This window comes from Xenopus laevis, chromosome 1L (assembly GCF_017654675.1).
Source record: "Xenopus laevis strain J_2021 chromosome 1L, Xenopus_laevis_v10.1, whole genome shotgun sequence".
Lineage (NCBI taxonomy): Eukaryota > Metazoa > Chordata > Amphibia > Anura > Pipidae > Xenopus > Xenopus laevis.
In genome coordinates, this window is record NC_054371.1 from 140062612 (window position 1) to 140085058 (window position 22447).

Below are 22447 nucleotides of genomic sequence, written 5' to 3' on the forward strand. Positions count from 1 at the left end.
TCCTCGTGCTTTATAAAGTCATTCTAATAGGCTTATAAATGACAGTAATCCCCCCTGTAGTTTTTCTGATAACGCATTTTACTTGTACACTAGTGTTACTGAGTTCTTTCCTTGCCTCTAACTTATTCCCAAATCACCTCATGGCAACGTTCAACAGCGCTCTTGTTTCTTGCCACAAACAGTTTTTATTCCATATTTCTGCTGTCAGACGAGACTCCCCCTCCCTTCCGCCTGCGCCTCCCCAGGGTATGTGTGTTGTTGCTGGGGCCGCCTTGGATCTTATTACAGGGCTGAGCTGAGTAGTTGAACCTGCCGAGCCGAGAGAATTGGGTCACACAGGTGGGTAGTGGTGCTGCATGTTACACACGAGACTGTGCCTGGCAAGAATTGCTTGTGGGGGAGGTACCTATGAGTAGGAGTCAGTCCCAGCCCAGCTTCCCCCACGCCCCGACATGTTGAGGATGAGCCAGAGGGCGGGGCCCAGGTCTAAGTCCTCTCTTGTGCTACACACACATACACAGGTGCTGCTGCTGCCCTCTCGCAGGGAGGAACTGGAATTTTTTCTCCCACCTGATCACTTACTCCCAAAATGGCTGTCAGATCTCAGTACCAGCAGGTAAGGCTGAAAGTGGGACAACGGGGCAATGTGCTTGAGCGGGACTAGTTTTCTGGCTGCGGGAGAGGCGAAAGTGCTTTGGAAATGTCCGGGAGTTCACTTGCAGGCGCGGCGGCACTAAGCAACTACAGAATGGGCAGTCACTGAAGAGCGACAGTAGTTGTCAGTGTTGTGTAAGGGTTAAACCAAGCGCGGGGTGTGAGAGTGTCGGGTTAGCCTAGAACTTTCCACATTTCCAACCAAATGAGGGGGTGATCTATAGAAATGCCTCGCTGATTTCCTGGGGACGTTTTTAAATTCCTCCAACTTTGATTAAATCCACTTGAGAGAGTGAGAGGGGAGTGTATTGTCGTGCTATGAACTGTGCAGGGCAGTTTTACAGGAGACATGTTTTCATGCCAGGCTTCAGCAGGTGTTCTTATAAGTCTGTCCATTCTCATAGGAATTGTTCACTTTTGTACCACAAAGTTCAAGACTAAAGAGAAATAATCTGACTGGCCCTGTATCCCTGGTTGGCTCATTTTCTGGGGAAAAAAAACACTTGCAGCCTTTCTATTTCTGTTGCCTTTCTTCCCTGTTGACACTGAGATCAGATATTATACTTACTAACCTGTGGAGTATTCAGGATTCACAGTGATCCCTTTGTAAAGGTGTAATGCTTACAGAAAGTTTAGAAGCCATGACTCGAGCCGCACACCCTTTTGATAAACAAGCGACAAGGTGCATAGTGCAGACTGAGCTCACCTGTTTCAGAAGCCGCTGTCTTAACAAAAGATCTATACAGCTCTGTATGTCAGTCATAACATGGCAAATACGTGTGGGCTTTTGTTACTGCTTTATTTTATTGCCAAGACTAATAACCACAGTTTTACTGTAGGCCATAGTAGGTGTAATATATTTTCTTTGAAAGCAGCAGCAGTTGTCATCTCATGTGAAAGAGGTTTTATTGGATCTGACTGATTCTCTCGCAACTTGTTTGGTCGTTAATGTTGTCTTTGCCGGCACTGATCTGGCAAGAATACTGGCCTCTGGTGTCGCTACACATTATCCTTTCAGTACTTCAGAAAATGGTAACTAATCATCACGTGAAGATCATCTGATCGCTACATAATTACTTACACTTAAATGTGAGCATCATGTCCTCTTTGGCAAGATCCTATAGCCTGTGGGTAATAAACTGGACTCCCTTAACTCCTGTGGTGTGGCTAACATGAAATAAATGCTCATCCCTATCCCTGCCTAAGCCTTTCATGTACTAGCTCCAGGCTGGGAGAGCTAATGGGAAGAAATATTCACAGCCTCACCTAAAGCCAGTGGCATACAGGATTATTTGTCTCTGCAGCAGTCACCTCTATCAGCCTGTCACACTTCTAATTCTAATGAAGGTGAAGTGCCCTGCATGACGCCCATGGAGCAGTTATAATTTTGGATCCTTTAGACACTCCTATCATTGTTCCTTGTCTAGTAGGGCACTGTCATCTCAATAATATCAGACTAGTGGCACATGAGATATGAATGAACCTCACAAACTTTTGGATCTGTGTGCATCAGTAGTACATATATAATGTGCTACAATCAGGAATGATGAGCAGCAGAAGACAGGTATTTTAACTGCTGCTCTTACCCCATTTTCCATAGGTCAATACCCCTTATCTTAAGCCTAATGCTGACCACACACATACAAATCATCTTTTACAATTTCAGATGTGTATTGCAGTGTGCTGATTCTGACCTATATTCAGGTACTATGGATAGGAGTTGGTTTAACGATAAGGCAGGTTTAGAAATCTATTCTGTCAATACACCAGATTGGTCAATATTTTATTGGCACATGAAGAAATGAGGAACCACAGCTTCTCTTTTCTTCCTGCTGTTCTGATTATTCAGAATAAGAGAGACAACCATGGTGTGCATGGTCCTGACCTTTATACAACATGTCATATATAAACATACTATTCCTCGTTCCTAAACTATTTCTTTTTGTCTGTAATAAGACGGTTCACTGTACTTGGTGTTAACTAAGAGTAGATCCATGTTGAGTGCAAAACAATCCTATTGGGATTTTTATATGCTATTAGTAATAGCATGAAAAGTGTCTCTATCCAAGTCATGACTTGCTATTACTGCTGGGAGGACAAAACAGAGGGACACAATGATCCTAAAAAGGGAACTTCCAAATCACAAAATATACATACACACAAAGCGAGCCTGCACAAATTCCTAGGCTTCAAATAAAACACATTTCTTTGTTTATAAATCTTTACTACACAATTGAAGTCATTACTATATGACAACCCTTTTCAGCAGTGCTGCGAAATATGCTGGCTCTATATAAATAAATGTTAATAAGCAGAAGTCCTGTTTTCCACACCATTTTATTACCCCCAATTTGCTTAGCTGTAACGCAATATAAAAAAAGCCCCAGCCTTTCTGTGTTCATTAGTTATCTGTATATAATACATATTTATGAAAGTCCTGCAAAAGTTTTTAAATCTAAAAAACTCACTTTTCAGAAATGGTATCGAGATTCTGAAAGAATGGGCTAAGAGGATCATACGTGTAGATGTAAATGCATATAGGGCATTAATCATTAAATTGTGTTACAGAGCAAAGGATGATTGCATGTATTTTAATGATCCCCCTACAGTGTGTTAATATGGGAACACTTGTAATTAGAGGAGAAGGCAAGCCATTAAGTCCCTGTGACATCACAATTTCAGTTGAATTTCAGGAGGAAACAAAACGCTTCCTGTGTTTCTGTGTATAAACTGTATTCAATAAGTAAACTTTGCATGTTTTGAACTGTTCTCATCTCCAGATTTAAACAGTTCCCACCATTGGTAACTATAACCCCACTCTGTTGTTGTTTTTCCACATTCCTTTAGGAACTATTAAATTGGCGGTTAGCTTCTGGCTTAAAGCTTGCTGCTTTTAATCTCATCAGAAACTATAAACAGCAATATTATTTTTATACATCTTTATTTTTAGTGATGCACCGAATCCACTATTTGGAATTTGGTCATTAAAGGGGACCCGTCACCCAAAAAAACCCATTCCAAATCCTATTTTATCACATTATTCAAGCAAAATGAACTTTAATTACACCATATAAATTATTTGAAACTGTTTTCCTTCAGTCTGGAAATTCATAATTATAGCAAGCAGGCAGGAGCCGTTTTGTGGACACTGTTATTAAGACAAGCCTTGTATCATCTCAGAATCTTGTTTGTGCACCAGAATGGGGGACCTGATGTCCATTTCCTTGCCCTGGCTACACAATTAAACAGTAAAGAGAACGGGGGAATGTGGGGAGAGCAGTGACATCTAGGAAGTGCTGAATGGAAAGTGAAAGTAATTGTCTGCCCCACCTCTATGCCACTGGCATAGAGGAGGGGCAGACAATATTTGATTGACAGCTGAGATTTTTAAATGAGTTTACAACAGCTATGAATGCTTTAATAAAAAATAGAAATTGGATTTCATGTTTAATTTGAAAAGGACTTTTATTATACAGATTTTTGTGTCTGGATGACAGGTCCACTTTAATGAAAGATTCGGCCGAATAATGAATCCCAATTTGCATATGCAAATTAGGGACAGGAAGGGGGGAAAAAGTGGCACAAAGTTATGTGATTTCCCTTCCTGGCCCTAATTTGCATATGAAAATTAGGATTCGGTTCGGCCAGTCGCAAGGATTTGGCTAAATCCCTTACCTGTTATGGTCTTATAAGATTTATAATATTTATTAGACTGCACATATGTCAGTCAATCAATGACTTATAGAACTTGTAAGCATAAATGGGGTCCGAGTTCTTGTACCATTGAGGCTTAAAACCCTGCCATCTGCAAGGAGTTTGTGTCCTTCCTGAGTTTGTACAGGTTTTCTTCTGGTTCTCAAGTTTCTTCCAATTCTGCAAAACACACCTGTAAAACTGGTTCTTAATAAAACTGACCAACTGTAAGCTCCACTGGGGCAGGTATAGAGGAGAATAATAATATATAATCTCTATTATAGCACATATAGACATAGTCAATACCCCTTACACAATGAGCTTGCTTAGTTCTCTTTATCTTATACTTTATTTTATACTGGGGCAGTACTTAAAAGCTTCCCCACCAGTCAATCAAAATTTTAAACAAAACATAAAAGTGATGGTGTGGTCTGGATTATGTGCTGATTTCACCCTGTGATTATTGTAGTTCTGTGCTTCTATTTTGTAGTGTATGTAAAGACCTAAGTTTTATGTAGAATGTTTCAGCATGGGCTGGAGTAAATTTTTTCTATTTTATGAATATTCCAATGCATACTTTTGAAGCCCTCTGTTTACACATACCAAAATAAATTGGCCTGTTTCAGCTTTTTTTTTTTTTTTTTCTTACCACTGCAGCTGTTTACTTTGAAAACATGAGATTTGGGAGTGTCGTAGAGGAGGAAGGGCACGCATCCTAGGAATGTGGGAAAGCATTTGTAGGTTACATGGCCCTAGATAAGTTAGAGCTTTAATTATGGCAATTGCAGGCCTTTCCAAACTGATCCTTCTTTATTGTAGCAAGTCAAATTTGTCAGATGATCAGAGATCCAGTCAATTTAACAGCAACTGCATCTTTGTGAAAGCAACATGTAATCTTTTTCTTCACCTGGGCAACTGTTTGTATTTTACTTCATCATACACTAGTTGGTGCTGGTACATTTTTCGAGTAGATATATGTTCAAGCTGCTGTTCTCCAGCTGTTCCTGCTCTCCACTTACAGCCATCCTGGTAAATGATTAAGCCTGGTTAATGGAAACAGACTCTGTTTCACAGTGCCAGTAGCTTTGATAACAGGTTTCTGGGTAGTGATACTGAGAGAAACATTCAGGCAACATTTAATAAACAGTTTAAATTTTGCTACTTGTCTAGCAACCCATACCAAGCAAATTTGTCTTTGCAAACAGTTGACTAGTAAATGCTACCTGCTGATCGGGTTGCTATAGGTTACTAGACAAGTAGCAAACTTTATTACAGTTTCCATTAACCCATTGATCAGCCTCTAACTTTGGTTTTAGTTGATAGATGGCCCGACAAACATACATTTTGCTGTGCTTTGTTGGGTAATTCTCATTTATTTAAGTAGCACCAGCAAGTTACACAACACTTTCTATTAGTTCATAGCAAACGGATTACAGAAAAAAAAATTGGGACCTGTTTGTTGTCATTATAAGTTGTCTGTATTTCATTGTGTACATACCTGTATAGATTCATTTAAAGAATAATGTAGTGTGGCAACCAGCATTTTTAATGTTGATGTCTAAGTGGGGGTATTTCTAACCACTTTCAGGCACACACAAAATAAATATTGTTTAGGCAGAAAAATGCTCTATTCCTTTTAAAATATAGAGCAACAAGACTATCTTTAACAAGAGCAGGAAAGAAATGCTAGAAGAATAAGAGATGAGATAAGTGCAAGCATTGTTTCATCAGAACTTTTCTTTTTAAGCTAATTGCTTATGGCATGACTGGGACCCTTTTTTTAAGATGTAGGATTAACATGCCAGTTGATTTGAAAAGGTATTGAAGGTAGGAAGAAAGACTTTTGCGCATAATGTTAAAGGGATTTTTATGATGTAGTTTTTATTTTCAAATTACACTGTTTACACTGCAGATAATTCACTCTACAATATAAAATTTAATTCCTGAACCAATAAGTGTATTTATTTTTAGTTGTAATATTGGCGTGTAGGCAGCCATCTCAGGTCATTTTGCCTGGTCATGTGCTTTCAGAAAGAGCCAGTGATGCACTATGGCAGGCAGTTGTTTCTCCTACTCAATGTAACTGAATGTGTCACAGTTGGACCTGGATTTTTACTATTAAGTGCTGTTCTTAGATCTACCAGGCGCCATTGTAAATAACACCTGTAGTATACAATGGGATTCTTCAGAGCTCATCTGTTATACATTGTGTATCCTGTGCTTGAATGACTGCCCCCATAGCTACACAGCAGCTTGGTTATATCAATTATAGTTGTTTCTGAAGCAAACACAAGTTTTATCAGTGCAGGGCAACACTACATTATATTGTCATTTCTTTAAAACACTTTCATTTATAGATGTTACTGTTCTTTTAAGTCTGGAAATAAACATTTCTGAACTATAAAGTATAATTAAACATGGTTTCTTTCTGTATTCCTCTCTTTGCCCTTCCAGTTATCCGAAGTCCAGTTAAAAATCTAACAACCAACTTTGAATAAAAGTGATAAAAAAATATCTAACAAACGTGTGTGAAAAAGAAAAATGGGCGCTAATTGCTTTGAGGTTCAGTAACTTTCCTTTGCACACTGCAGAATAACACTTCAATACAACACATTCTTTAGATTCTTGATTTCTAGGCATGAATTCAGCCTGGCAGCATTGATCTTTGCAATGGGCTGAACAAATGTTTTAAACTTGGATGAAATCAAAGCAATGTATTTTCAGAAGAAATGTCAGAAACATGCCATAGAAATACAAAGTCTCCTGAAGGTGACCAGTAGGTCTCCTTTAAAAAAATAAAAAATTTGCACAGTTATATTTTTTATCACCCGTAAAGACATTTAGAGAAAAAAAAAAGAGCGATTATCTCTAATTTCCCATATTATATATATATATAAAAATAAGAAAAAATCTGCTTCAATCCCTACACTAATGTTTGTAGATTCACATTATTCTGCAATAAAAGCTTTAATTGGGTCCTCCACTTTTAAATTGTATTTTGCATAATGATACATATATAATTATACATGGGCATAAGCCTACAGCAGAGGATATCTGAAAAAGAAGCTAAGCACTGCAACACCTTGAAATAGGACAGGCAGAGCCTTGACTCCGCTGCTCTCAGCATGCATATTTTTTTCAGGCTGTGAGAAGCAGATCCACTCTGCCCCATCTCCATTGATCTGAATAAGATCCGCTTGCATGCAGTCACATGCAACAAAGCGGAGGTCGGCCTGTGTGTGACTGCACACAAGTGGAAGCAATTCAGTTGTAAAAAATTGAGGCACATAGCAGATCCGCATCTCTCTGAAAAAAAAAAACACAGGCTGAGAGCAGTGGAGGCAATGCTCAGTCTGTCCTTGGTCTTAAAGGAAAAGCAACACCTAAAAATGAAAGTGATTTAAAGTACTGACAATATCATGTACTGATGCTGTGAATGACTTCACTTTTTTACACACATTTTTTGGAGTAAATATGCACCTTTATAAATATCACCACTTCCAACAGCTGATTTCAGAAATGGGAACGGACATTGTTAAATCATTATTACGGAGAAATACACAGCTTGATAAATAGAAATAATATTTGGGGGCAGGCTCAGGTGCTCCACCCTGAGGCATCAGCCTAGGTGACAGACTAACCCAATCACATCACATGCTAAAGCTAGCACTTAGTCTATATTTATAAGTACAGTTAATAAGCGCATGTTTATAATCTAGGTTTATTTATTTTTTCAACAGAAGAAAAACTTTATGGTGCTTACTGTTACATGGAACATAGGATCAGTATTATTATGTAACGACTTGAATGTATTCATGATAAGTATATCCACTGTAATAGCTTTAGTATACCTGTAAGGGTTCAAGCACAAGGGCAGATTCAGGGAGATTTAGTCGCCTGGCGACTAATCACCTCTTTTGCGGGCCGACAATTTCCCCGAACTGCCTTCCCCCTGCATGCCGCCTGCTATAATGGCAAAACGCCAGCGCCAATGCGCTTTGATTTCCGAAGTTTCCTCATGAGGCAACTTCGGAAATCGAAGCGCGTGAGTGCATTGACGCTGGCGTTTTGTCATTATAGCAGGCGGCATGCAGGGGGAAGGCAGTTTGGGGAAATTATCATCCCGCAGAAGAGGCGATTAGTCGCCAGGCGACTAAATCTCCCTGAATCTGCCCGTTTGCTTAAACTGTGCTTAACTGACTTGATGCTGAAACATGCTAGAAAGTAAAATCTTGAACCAAGGGCATATGTTTAACATATATCACTTATATAGTGTTGAGAATGACTTTTATATAGAGTGATCAATACAATCATTTTCTTTCTAGCCGAGTTAAGAGCATCAGTCCAGAGTTAATTATTGATGACTTTAGTGTTTTCATGACAGTAGAAATATGTGTATTTGACAGTGTGCTGCTCTGTGTTTTATGGTGTCAGTATGCTGGTTGTGTGTGAATGTGTTTGCACTGGATGTGTTTGAAAATGAAAAATCGCCTGCGCTAAAGCACACTCGGCGATTCGTTTTCCAAAGTTGCCTTACAAGGAAACTTCGGGCGACTTCAGAAAATGAATCGGCGCGTGTGCTTTAGCGCAGGCGATTTTTATTTTAGCCAGCGCAAGAGAGAGGGAAGGCGTTCTGGGAGATTGGTCGCCGCAAAGACGAGGCAATTAGTCGCCAGGCGATCTCCCTGAATCGCCCAGTCTGCCCCTACCCTAAACCTCTTTTGGGCTTGCTTTGCAGTACTTGGTACTGTAGCCTTTTTTATGCTCTGAGCCCCTGTTTCCTTGATTGAAGACATGATGTCTATTGATTCCACTGTGGGTTCACGTGACAACATTTTTGAACATGATTGACAGAATTCTGTATGCCTTGCTGCAGGATTATCACATGCTGCACATCTTTATCTCTCTTTAACTCTCATTAGGGAAGACGCACTACAAAGAACAGGAAAAAAAAACTTTTCAAGTAGTATTCATATAAAAAATATTCTTCACTCTCCTCTTTTTTTTTTTTTTAATAAATCCTTTTGAAAAAAAGACCAGGCCCACCATCTATCATCTCTGCAATTAGCCTCCATGGGGAGACTCCATGGGCTTGCTAAGAAAAGAAAAAAAAAAAAAAAAAGAGTAGTCATAACAATACAAGTAGAGCACACTGGCCACATGCCATAATACTCTGAAGTGGAAATCACTGTACTGAATGTGGCAGACACGTGTTTGCTGCTACCTAAATCACCAGGTAAAGGAATGATTGCAGCACAGAAATTACATGCTCGCTACTCTCTGAATGACTTGCTGACAGGCCACTAGGCATGACATAGCAAGCCCCTCAGTGGAGCGAAAACAAAGGAGAGGGTTTTTTTTTTACTACTCCACTGTTTATGACCAAAATAAATTCTGGGTCTCATGAGAAAAGAACTCTTCCAGTCAGTCACAGGACAGAGAAAAAAAGACAAGTACGAGGGGGAGGGGACAATTACTGTTTCTACTGCTATGTGATGTGCTCTGTCCAGTCAGAAGTCCAGTAGAGGGAATTGCCCTCTTGTTAATGATGCCGTATTAACCAATGAAACAAAATGTTCATGCTGATAATCATGAACCACATCTCAGTAGAACTGAAATGAATAAAAAGTTTGACACCACAAACATGCAGTTGGCTGATTAACTGCGTTGAGGTCTCTGGCGATTAGAACTGCGTGAGCTATGATCACAGTGATTTCAGGAAACCAGAAGTAACACAAAAACAATTTAAAAATGTGATAGCAGGAGGCAGGGAAAGAGTTCCTCAAGTTGTAATTAGAGTCTTGAAATGTCTATTGTTTTTCTGTTTCTTGATTCATATTATTTTAACATATATGCTTTTTTTTTTTCTTCACAGGGGTATGGACTGGAAGATGTGGTGTGGGAACAGTATACTGTCACATTGCAAAAGGTATTTTGGATGGTGTGCTCTCTGCCTTCATATTACTCTGCACAACATTGTGCTTCCTGAATTCCAATTTTTATTTGATACTATATGTAAATAATAAGTCAGTACAGAAAATGAGTGGCATGCCGGTGAACTTCACACTCGTCCCAATGCATCTTTCCACACAACTGACCTTCCCTATGACTAAGACACCTATGACTAAGACACCTATGACTAAGCGCCGGAGGGTGCGAAACGCGTAAGGTGGGCCTGGGGGGTCTGTTTGTTATTGAACTTTTAATGCTAATTTAAATAAAGAAATTTTTTATGGAAAAGAAAGCCTTGGGACAGCTATCTTTTTGGATAAAAGGAATCTTGATGCATTTATCTTTGGTACTTTGAAGTACGTGTGCAGCTAGTTTTCTGTTAGTTAATATCTAATATTTGTGCAAGGTTAACAGGCAGAAATCGAGTGTAACACTGCACAATGTCAGAAGTTCCTCAGGCTGCTTGCTTAGAAATACAGGTATGGGATCCTTTATTCGAAAACCTGTTATACAGAAAGCTCTGAATTATGGAAAGGCCATCTACCATAGACTTCATTTTATCCAAATAATCCAAATCTAAAAAAATGATTTCCCTATTTCTCTGTAATAATAAAACAGTACCTTTACTTGAGTCAATCTTAGATATAGTTAACCCTTTTTGGAAGCAAAACCTGCCTATTGGGTTTATTTAATGTTTACATGATTTTCTAGTAGACTTAAGGTATTAAGATCCAAATTACGGAAACATCTGTTACTTGGAAAACCCCAGGTACAGTGCATTCTGGATAATAGGTCCAATACCTGTAATATTTATTGAAGAACAAGAATATTCTCTGAACAAAACGAAATTCTTTGTCAAGACAAGCATGCTACACACCGATTAGTCCGAAACCTAGGTCAGGTTAAGCAGGTATGGTGTGAATTGGCATTGGATATGTCTCTAGTATATGCAGTAAAATTTAAAGCAGGCCGATTGGATATATTCATGGCAACCGCTCATAAATCCTGCTCCTTTCCAGGGCCCTTTGAATTGAATAGGTCAATTCTCCCCATGTGCCATTACTCTGCGTAACAGAAACGTATTGTCGCATCGAACCAGAGGTCACAGCAGTTTGCTGTCATTCTTCAGTTAAAAATATTTAGAAGTTTTGTTCTGCAAATCTCTAGCTTGGAATTTCAACTGCTGTTTGGTGTCTTGTCAACCATGCAGCAGTTTGGAACTCAGAATGGAAGATCAGTTGGAGAGGGCCTGAAAAGAAAGATCGGCAATACACGCATAGATATTACCCGCAGCCGACATAAATTTTCTAATCTGTCCGATCGTCCAAACGACCGATCTCCGCCGGAAGAAAAATGTCAGGACTCTCCACACACCTTTTCAAAAATCGTACGAATCCTCGATACGTACAATGAGATCTTTGCGTCTATGGCCAGCTTTAGTCACTATTATATCCTCTATAGTACTTTTATCCACTACTCCTGTCACCCAGACATAAAATTCATTATGCATTTATATTTATTTTCATTTATATTTAAAGTAATTTTAAAATTAAACATGAAACCCAAATTCTTTTTTTTTTTGTTAATACATCCATACCCATTATAAAGGAACCCAAACAATTTAGCTATCAATCTTATATTGCCTGCCCCGCACAGAGGCGGGGCAGACAATTACTTTCACTTTTCTATTCAGACTTCCTAGATGCCCTGCCTTTCCTCACCATCTAATTGTGTAGCAGTTGCATGGGAATGGGCATAAGGTCCTCCAATCTGGTGCAAACACAAGATTTTGGGATGATGCAAAGCTTGTCTTTATAACAGTGGCCTTGAAATGGCACCTGCTTGCTCGTGTGATTGTGACTTCCAAGACTAAGAGAAACAAAATTTAAATCATTTATATAGTGTAGGTAAAGTTCATTTTGCTTGCTTGACACAATAGGAAAGAATTTGGAATTATTTCATAGGATGACAGGTCCCCGTTAATATGTTGTTGAAAGATAGGGGTCTGTATTTTGCACTTTCATTCTCTTGCTCTTCTATTTATTTTATGATCAGTGAGTTGATGGTAATTCAGAGTATGGTCAGACTTGTGTACCCCAAATTCTCCTTGTTCTGCAAAATGTAAAAAAAAAAACAGAACAGTATCCATATACAGTATTGCAATTCTGCACTGAAAAACACTGGTAAAGATCATACTAAATAATATGTCTACATTCCTAGTATACTAAAAAAAACCTGCTCCAGTGGGATAAATTATTTGTCTCTATTTACAGTAAACGGTGTATTTCCTGTCTATGCTGATCCTAAATTTCTCTACATCACAATGACTGAGCATGAGCTATGATGACATTTGAAAGCACTGTCCCTCCTTATTGGTTATATTGTTTATGTACAAGGCTGTTTCTGCTAGCATGTGAATGTATTCCAATCACGTGCTCATAGAGTCCAGTGCAACCCATCTCTCCAGAGTCAACCACGGTTATCTGAAAATTATTCTCTCGATATTTTTCTGTTTCAATTTTTTTACCATAGGATCCCAGAAAAGGATTTGGCATTGCCGTTTCTGGAGGAAGAGACAATCCACACTTCCAAAATGGTGAAAACTCCATTGTGATCTCAGACGTACTTATAGGTGGGCCTGCAGAGGGTCGACTTCTGTAAGTAATCTGTAAACTAAACCCCAACACATTCTTTCTAAGATTTTTGGTCATTTGTTTTCATAGCGGCAAATTTGGTGCATTAAGCTTTTGGTGAATGGCCCAAATTCAGTCATGATGTTTACAGAAATTATCTTTAATAGCTGGATTACATGAAGAATCTCTAAAACAGGTCACCTGTATAGTCACACTCTATATCAATGGGTTCTTCTTGAATATCATACTCCTCTTTCAATTTTTAAAGGAGAAGGCACAGTAACCATGTATTTAAATGCCCGTTCATTGTCCTTGTTATTGTACAGGTATAGGATCCCTTATCCAGAAACCCGATATCCAGAAAGCTCCGAATTACGGAATGGCTCCCATATACTCCATTTTATCGAAATAATTAAATTTTTTAAAAATGATTTCCTTTTCTCTGTAATAATAAAACAGTAGCTTGTACTTGATCCCAACTAAGATATAATTAATCCTTATCGGAAGCAAAACCAGCCTATTGGGTTTATGTAATGTTTAAATGAATTTCTAGTAGACCTTAGGCATGAAGACCCAAATTACGGAAAGATCCGTTTTCCGGAAAACCCCAGGTCCCGAGCATTCTGGATAACAGGTCCTATACCTGTATCTCAAACCACCATAGTTAGTTTTCACAAAAGCACTAAGACCCACTGCTTGCTTGTATGAAGGTTTTTTAAACAAAAGGTTTTGCATCTGTTGCGCTAGCCTGATATTTGAATCAGATATGCCAATCAGAACCTGCGGTTAAAAAACTATTAATTGATCTCAAAGCAGCGACCTTTGTTATTTATTATTGTGTCAATCTCACTGCAGGCAGCTATACCTTAAGCTTTATTTTACACGCACAACCTAACTTACATAAAATATGTTGATTGATTCTATTTTTCCCCTCTGTAGGACATCTGACATTTGACATGATAGATTCCTGATAATTTATGGGGTTTTTTTTCTGCTAATTGATTTCTGATAAAGATTAAAAATCCCATTGCATGATTTAGTGATTGTCTTTGGGCTGGGAGATTTACGAACACTATAAAATGGACAAATTATGTACAATCTCATATTTGTATTTACTATTTTAATAGGAACAATAATGTCATTTTTAAGGGAAATGTACTCTATTTTTTAAATACCATTCATTATTCACTCAAATTTTCTCTTTAAGGACAATGAAAGGTAAATTATATATAAATTGCTTGTAAAAGCTAACATGCCACTCTGTTTTGTGATCTTTCTGTGGTGTAACGGCCATCCAGCCTCTCTCATATTGATTGTGGGGTGATGTCACCCCACTTCCACTGCTATGCTTTCACCTCACTTCCCTGGGCAAGGAGCATGCACATATTGCACCAAAACTAGGGCTTACAGATGCTCCTTACTAAGGTTTCTTGGGCTGCAGTGATGACAGACGGGTCACAAGGATTGATGCAAGTCAAGGCAGGGGGGAAGTGATGTGCCAATCATAGCAATAAGGGGCGCAATGTATATACAATGATTGCTGGTTGAGCTTAGTTCTCCTTTAAATATGCAGTGACGTTTGAGATCATTCCTTAATTTTTGAAAGTCATGCCAAGAATAAACAATACACACAGAATCATAAGATGCAAGCCCCCCTCACGTTTGCAAATACATGGACCAACGTAATCACACATCACTGTGCCAGTACAAAAACTGGGGTAATGCCAAGGTTTAATAAGGTGCCATTGACATAGCGCATACCATTTTGGAAGAACCTCTAACCTTCATCAGATCAGAGAAATAAAAACAGAATTTTCTGTGCAGATCATTTCAGTATCAACTAACTGTTATTGTGTATATGCATTATTAAATGCAATTTCAAGTTTACACATTACTTTAACTCAAAAGTTAAGTAGTATAGTTTAGAGGGAAATTATCTTAAGTTTAAACAGCAGAAGTCTTATTTTGGCAGACATTCTACATTATAAGGGTTACACTTACTATTATTAAAAAATAAAAATGTAATATAAGCTGCCACACTTATTAAAATCAATTAAAAGGGACAAGTAATCAAGTCTAGGTAACAGGGGCACAGAACAATGATGTATTAAGTTATCAAAACACCACTAACACAACGCCTGCAAATAGAAGTATATTGCTGAGAGGAAGATGCTGAGGAGTAGTTCAATTATTTCAGAGTACAGACTTTTTAAATCATTATTTTAGTTGAGTAGTTTTTGCTTCTTGTTTTATTCACAAAAATCATTATTTTTCGAGCTAATTGGGACTAACTACACCATGTTTAGTCCTCGCAATGTAGATAATTCGATTACCATTGCAAAAATAATACCCCAGCATAATAGAATCCTGCTAACAGAACAGCAACAACTGAAGGTTTGAGGAGGAGTTTGTATGTTGATAATCTGATTCTATACCTTTCAAGGACCAAACCTGCAGCTTCCGTTTGATGTTTGCCCTGTTTGGCTAAAAAAATAACCCATAGAATTTTCATTATTAAAACAGATATGACTTTAAATGTACAGAACATTATCATATTATCAGATGGGGTGCAGTGATCTTAGAACAAATCTAAAAATATATCTGTACAGAAAGTAATAAAGCACAATTAAAACCTTTGGGGGGGGGAAGTTAAATTATATAATAAAAAAGGGATAATTATAGGATGCCACTGTCCTTTTAAGGGATAACCGTATACCTTTATCTTTTCCTATCTTCCAAGACAGAAATGCCATTATTATTGTGATGCAATTATTATTCTCTAGGGAAATTACAGTAATCCAGTAGCAATATTGCTGTCCGTTTGGTCCTGTCGGACATTAGGATTAGAATAGGGTGGGAGTGGATTGTGGGTAAGGTTTCTTTCTGCCTTCCTTCATGCTTGAATGTGTCAAATCAGTCATTTCTTGGACTAATCTGAGAGACCTGCCTGTGTGCCAAAGGTTTTTTATTCATGACCAGAGAACAGGTTTAACAATCTCTATTGTAATTGTAATATGGGAACTAAAACTATGCATTACTGTGAATTTTTGCTATGATCTGAACTTCCTATTTAAATATTTTCCTTACCTTGTAGTGAGAATGACAGGGTTATAATGGTTAATGGAACCCTTCTTGAGAATGTGCCACATTCGTTTGCTGTTCAGCAGCTGAGAAAATGCGGGAAAACAGCAGTTCTGGTAAATTTCTTTTGACCTTGAGTTAAAATTGTGTAGGATATTGGTGTCCATTTATGAAACAGTGTGTTATCAAAGTGATATAATATGTGACCGGTATCAAGTAAAGGCAGTATAATATACATGACATCAGTGTTGGATTAGGATAAACTGGGGCTCTAGGCAGTATTCAGTGCTTACCATACATATGCCCTGCTAGTGCCACTCTCCCCCACCTTATTTTTAAAAAGCAGACTATACAAAGTTTGGTCAATCTGGTTGGGCAAGTAAAAAAAAATCCCTGGTCACTTACATTAATATTATTATTAAGGCAGTAAGAGAATTAATTAAACACAAGCTGATGCTTACTCTGTGTTACTTGTACTTGTATCATCTATTATTTTCCATTTGATTTTTTAAAATTATATTCCATGTGTTTTACTCCTGGCAGGTAGTGAAAAGACCAAGGAAGGTACAGTTGGGTCCTTCAAGCAAATCAGAGCCTGCCTTAGATGTAATGGATGACTATTCTGAATATGAAAGCAGAACTGCCTATAGTGCATATAGTGACAGGAGTGGATATGGGGGTTCCCGCAGCCGTGATCCAAGCCCAGACAGAAACATTCGAAGGGACCAAGATAGAGGTCAATATCATGAACGTGAACAGGGTGGTTATGGCAGCCGTGCCAGAAGTGTTGACCAAGATCTTAATGTGGAATATGGACAGAGGCGGGACCACAGTCGTGGTAGGAGCATTGACCGAGATCTAGACGAGGATCGTGGGTATAGAAGAGACCATAGTCGTGGTAGAAGCATAGACAGAGACCTGGACGATGACCGTGGGTACAGAAGGGATCGCAGCCGTGGTAGAAGCCTAGATCGTGAGCTAGATGATGATCGTCATTACAGGAGAGAAAATAGTCGTGGACGCACTATAGATAGAGATGAGATGTATGACAGAGGTGGAGATTACAGTCCAGAGAGAGATACAGAAAGGAGAACCTATGAAAAGGAAATTCAGAAAAGCCGTAGTCGAGATAGGCTACAGTCTCGTAGCCCATCACCTCAACCAAATAAAGGTTCAGACAAAACCAAGAGTGTTCTTCTGACAAAGAACAAGAAAAATGAAGGTAAATTAATAATGGCTTTATTGTTTTCTAAAAAAAAACATAGTGCATAAAGTATTGATGGATTATTTTTACACCCCTTAGAATATGGCCTTCGCCTTGGCAGCCAGATCTACATCAAGGGGTTGACAGGCACTGGTTTGGCAGGAAAAGATGGGAATTTGCATGAAGGAGATATCATACTCAAGGTAAAGAGAGTAGAGGTTGGCTTAAGTGTTAAGTGATTTGATCCTGAATCAAATCCCTGTGACAGCTTGTTATGACCCTGCAGACATAACTAATGATCTTCTGATCCTGGATTACTTAGGAGACCCATGATGGCTACATTGATTGCTGTAAAAAGATCCTGTATAATGCTTGAGGCCCAAGGGAAAAAGTAGGAAATTATTCCTTTTAAAGATTTCCCATGAAAATGGTGCAGTAAATGATTGGGAGTATTTTTTTTCTGTCACCTTAGAACAACGCCATTATGAATGTGCTAAGAGGTGCAAATATAAATAAGAGAAAATTGATCTTTACTATTCCATCAAAATGTAGGGTAAATCTATTAATATATGCCTATATATGCCTAATAGCTTTATTTCAGGCATATCCCATTCTACTCAATAGGAGGTGGCATGTAGGGATCTCCGGCATTGTGCCCTATCTACAAAAATGGTGAAATTTCTTGCTTCCTACTATATGAAGCAAGAAATTTCAGACACCATTTTTGTAGCCAGGGCCACCTCCTATTGAGTAGTATGGGATATGCCTGAAATGAAGCTATTAAGGCATTTTGAGACAGAAAAGCACAATGTATTGGCCTTAAAGGTATAGCTAATCATTTACTGCCGCCATCCTGCAATGATTTACAAGAGGGATTTTGAAACAGATAAGGACTATAGATTAAAAAATCAGCAGGAAAATCCAGTGAGGAATCTGCAAACAGATTTTTAACAGCTAGAAAATCACTTTAACAATAACATTCATCTCTTAATACTTTTATTGCACTAATAAAAGGGATTGAAAAAAAAGTTTAGTAGTTATGTAAATGTCGTTTGGAAGGTTTGAGTCCATGGGATTTCCAAATTCATTTTAAAGCACAGGCAGAATGTATTTTCAAAGTTTATTTCTTGTGCAATGCTGAAACTGGCCAGTGGTGAGGTTTGATCTGTAAGCAGAACGTTGATCGTTTTGCTACTGCCAATTGCAGTGTATTACACCTGTTGCCACACAGCACCAAATGCTTGAATACTAATCGTATATGTATCAGTGGCATAACAAGCAGTTTGTATTCATTTGCAGATTAACGGTACTCTGACTGAGAACATGTCTTTACTGGATGCCCAGGCTTTAATAGAGAAATCTCGAGGGAAGCTTCAGCTTGTGGTTCTTAGAGACAAAAAACAGACACTGATTAATCTGCCTTATGTGGAAGACAGTGATTCGGAAATGGAAGGTCTGTATAAATAAACGTATGGTAGAATGCATAACACATTAACAAAACAAGTATTTTCTGTGCTATGTCTAACATTGTTATAATATTTCTTCATTATTTTTATTTTTTTGCTTCCCTCACCGTTTTATTTCACACATTTATTGAAGGTTGCATCTAGGGATGCACCCAATCCTCTATTTTAAGATTCGGTTGAATCCTTTGTGAAAGATTTGGCTGAACCAAATCCAGGAGAAAAGAGAACCGCGCTGATCGTGCGGTTAAAACATTTTTGACTGCCTTTTTTTTGGATTCACTTCGGCCAAGCACTTGGATTTGGCTAAATCTGAATCCTGGTGAAAAAATCTGAATGTTGGATTTGTTGCATCCCTAGTTGTATCACTGCTTACCCTTCTTGTAGTGTGTCTGGTATTTGCCATGGTTAAAGCATTCTCCGATCCTCTAACTAGAATGACAAGTACAGGTCACTGATTCACTGCAGGCTGACTCTCCTTTGCTCCTCCTCTTGGCACAAACAGGCTTAAACTTTTTTCTACAGTTCCTGGTAGAGCTGAAAACTGTTGCTGCCTTCCATCTAGCTCATGAAGTCTGATGCAAGCCTTCCTATGTTTTAGTGATTCAGAAGATCAGATCTCACCAAAGCAGTGAAATTAAGTCTTATATAGGGAATGTATTGTATGGTAAAATGAAACAAACGTGAGCCAGCTAGGCAGTTTCACAGAGATAAGCTGGACACACAAAAAGCAACAGTGCCCACTCTTCACCAGCTTAGTGACATATAGGTCAGTGTATGTGGCATATCTATGGCCTCCCTTATCATTCTTTTCTTGGGGCTCAGTCAGATATCCGTCTGTATGGTTGGGGAATCTTATCTGGAAAGGACTGCATTGTTCCTTGTGTGCAGTCTATTCTTAAAAGGTCATCAGGGAGCCCAGCACAGTCTGATCTTTGACCTTGGGCCTAATCAATTGAATCAGTTTGGTCCACAATCATGTTAGCCCACTCAAATAAAGAATAGCTGATCTGTGATCAGTTGTTTTATAGTTACTGAGTATTTTTTGCATTTACAGAGGATCATTCACACAAGAGGAGGAATCCAAGGTCTAAGGAGCCATAAATCAGGAACGGGTAAGGACAACACTGTTCATGGCTAAGCATAACATCTGCTACATTCTTCTTGGTCCTTAAATTGCTTTCCCTACATAGGGGCACAGCTATATGTCATTATCCTGTGGATGTATTATGCCCACTGATATTGACACTGGTTGGGCATTTCTTACCATCTACATTTAATAGTGCTTTCCACCTGTCCATCCTGAACTTTAAAACACAAAATATTATTTTAATTGACAAAAAAGCCAAGCAGTCTGTGATTATTTTTGAGGAACAATTAGACCATGAAATTTATTCCATCAACGGCAACACCCATTGGAGAATGGGAGAAGCAGTTAAGTACACTATGGTTCTCCCTCAGAGGGCCACACTAGTTAAGATGATGTGTGTGGCATAGCCCTTAATGCATGTGTCATGTTATAATGGGTTGATTTGCTTTCAGAAGAATAATAAATACTGTGTAAAAATGTAAAATCAACATTTACCAAATACTGTAATGTTCCAGAAATTATCTTTATTCAGAATATTTGGTTATCTGTTTTCTTTCAGACTCATGACATGAGGTTTTTAAAGGCCACAAGAACATTTTTTTTTATCTACCCTTTTTCCTAAATTTTTGGAAATTATTTGTATTTCATATTCCATTAAAACATTGATTAACCAGAGAAAAAAAAGCTTTGTGTAGATGTGTTTATTTCAAATTATACAATAATTTATCTTTTTGGCAAAAAAGGAAAGGCAGATGTAAGTTTAAAGTGACACGGACACTTTCATAAAAGAGAGAGAGGTCAGTACTGTATTATGATGTAAGATTGGTCACAATCTCCTTTCCTGTAAAGGTGCCCTCCAACCCATGGTGCTTACACAAGCATTTAAACACAAGTGCTGGATCTGTAATATCTTTCTTTCATCTCAGTGTGCAAGACAGGTAACCTGTGATGGAAGTGGTTAGGGGGCACATTTTTAACCACAGATCTTTGCAGCCATATTTTCCTATCTTTGTGGCTAGATAATGTAGTCCTTGACTTGAACACTTTTACAAAGCTGTAACTGAGGAAAGCAAATATATATATATATTGATGAGTCCCTTCAAAAATCAGTCAAAGGTAGTAAAAAAAAAAAAAAAAAAAAAGTTTATTAGGACATAGTAGACAACGGCCTATTACATTTCGTGCCTATTAGGTTGTATTACTCATTAAAGTTCTGTAAAAGTGTTCATGTCAGTGACTACATTATCTATATAGATGCTGGTACATTAATGAATCAGAATATCCACTGAGACCTGGGAAACATGATTTCACCATTAGCATACAGAAGGTTTCTCTGTCAAAATATGAAATGCTCACTGAGCGAGGTGGTAATGAGTGTTTAATTGCAGGGTATTGTTCATGAGTAAAGTAAATAATACAGTATTCCAAGAAGGTGGCCTAGTTTGCATTATATTTTATGCTAAACCTTACATATTTATGTGCAAAGGATAAACATTCTGCTTGAAAACAAATTACCTGTACACCAGGGGCTGTGCAGTTCCTTACATTACTGCATAAACACTTAAAAGAAAGCTGTGAGCTATATTTCTCATTTGTAGGCATGTAGCAATGCAATCCACAGGAACTGATAAATTGTGTATGGCACGGGGAGGGAAGCCGATATCTGATTTTCCACAAATTGTCTGAGTGTAAATTCATGGCGGAAAACAGCTCCTTAAAAGATTTTGCTTTTTTTCCTCAAGCCAATTAAAAAAAAGAGCTGTATTTGTAAAAAGTAGTTAGAGGTTATAGGCAAGTTTTTGGGGTTTTTTTTTTTTTAATCCAGATCAGATTACAAATAATGCAAGTAAATTCAGGAGCTGTCACTGATTTACCTGAACACAATACTTGAACGATCATAAATCAGCCCCATAGATTTGTGCAAAGCAGAGATAACTACCCACTACTGATGTACGGGTAGTTTACCAAGGGTTGGGCGGGTTCAGGTTGCAATTAGGCCAACCATTGCTTGTTATGGTTGGGTGCGGGTCAGGTTGGGGAAGTGCACTTCTCTGCTCCAGAATATTTTCTTTCTTGGAACCAGAATAACACCAAAGTAGTGTACAGAATGACAAAACATGGGTACAGGTTGGGCACAGGTCCTACAATGGAAACATTTTGTGGGTTAGGGTGGGGTGAGTTTTTCCTGACCCGCGACAGTATTTTCTATAGTAGCACGTAGTTTTAAGAGTTTTTATTTGTTTTCAAAAAAGGGGGTTGGGGTACAGAAGGCAGGGGAGGGTGCAGAATCTTTTGCATGCAATACCAGTGCATATACAGAGTATGAAATTGTATTCCTTTATGTTCCATTTCACACAGGCCAAGTGTTTAATATCTTAGTATGGTGCATTCTGCAAACACTGGTCATATAGGTCATCATTTTCTTTTCAGATGCATGTTTCAGACCGTTCATAAACCGTTGCTGTTTATAAGAGCGAGTCATCTCTTTCTAGATCAGGACTTTTCTGACAGAATTGATGTGGTTTATGTGCTTGCCAATTGCAGTCAAGGGAAACTATATTATGTAAGGCTTTTATTTTCAGTCCGATAATTCGGTAAGTACATGGTTTCTGGTCACGTCTTGTGTTGAGGGGATCGATGCCTGAATTTAAGGAAGAAGTTAGAACTGTCTGACGCA

General features: G+C 38.3%; 1 protein-coding gene across 1 annotated transcript; it reads left to right on the plus strand.

Moving 5' to 3' along the window:
- Nucleotides 1-506: 506 nt before the first annotated feature.
- Nucleotides 507-20454, plus strand: tjp2.L (tight junction protein 2 L homeolog). The gene is given in 9 exon segments (NM_001096850.1): nucleotides 507-616; nucleotides 10223-10276; nucleotides 12832-12956; nucleotides 16027-16129; nucleotides 16557-17235; nucleotides 17317-17420; nucleotides 18517-18670; nucleotides 19738-19795; nucleotides 20330-20454. Coding segments are annotated over 8 exon segments (1293 nt in total). The 5' UTR covers nucleotides 507-589; the 3' UTR covers nucleotides 19785-19795; nucleotides 20330-20454.
- The last annotated feature ends 1993 nt before the right edge of the window (nucleotides 20455-22447 follow it).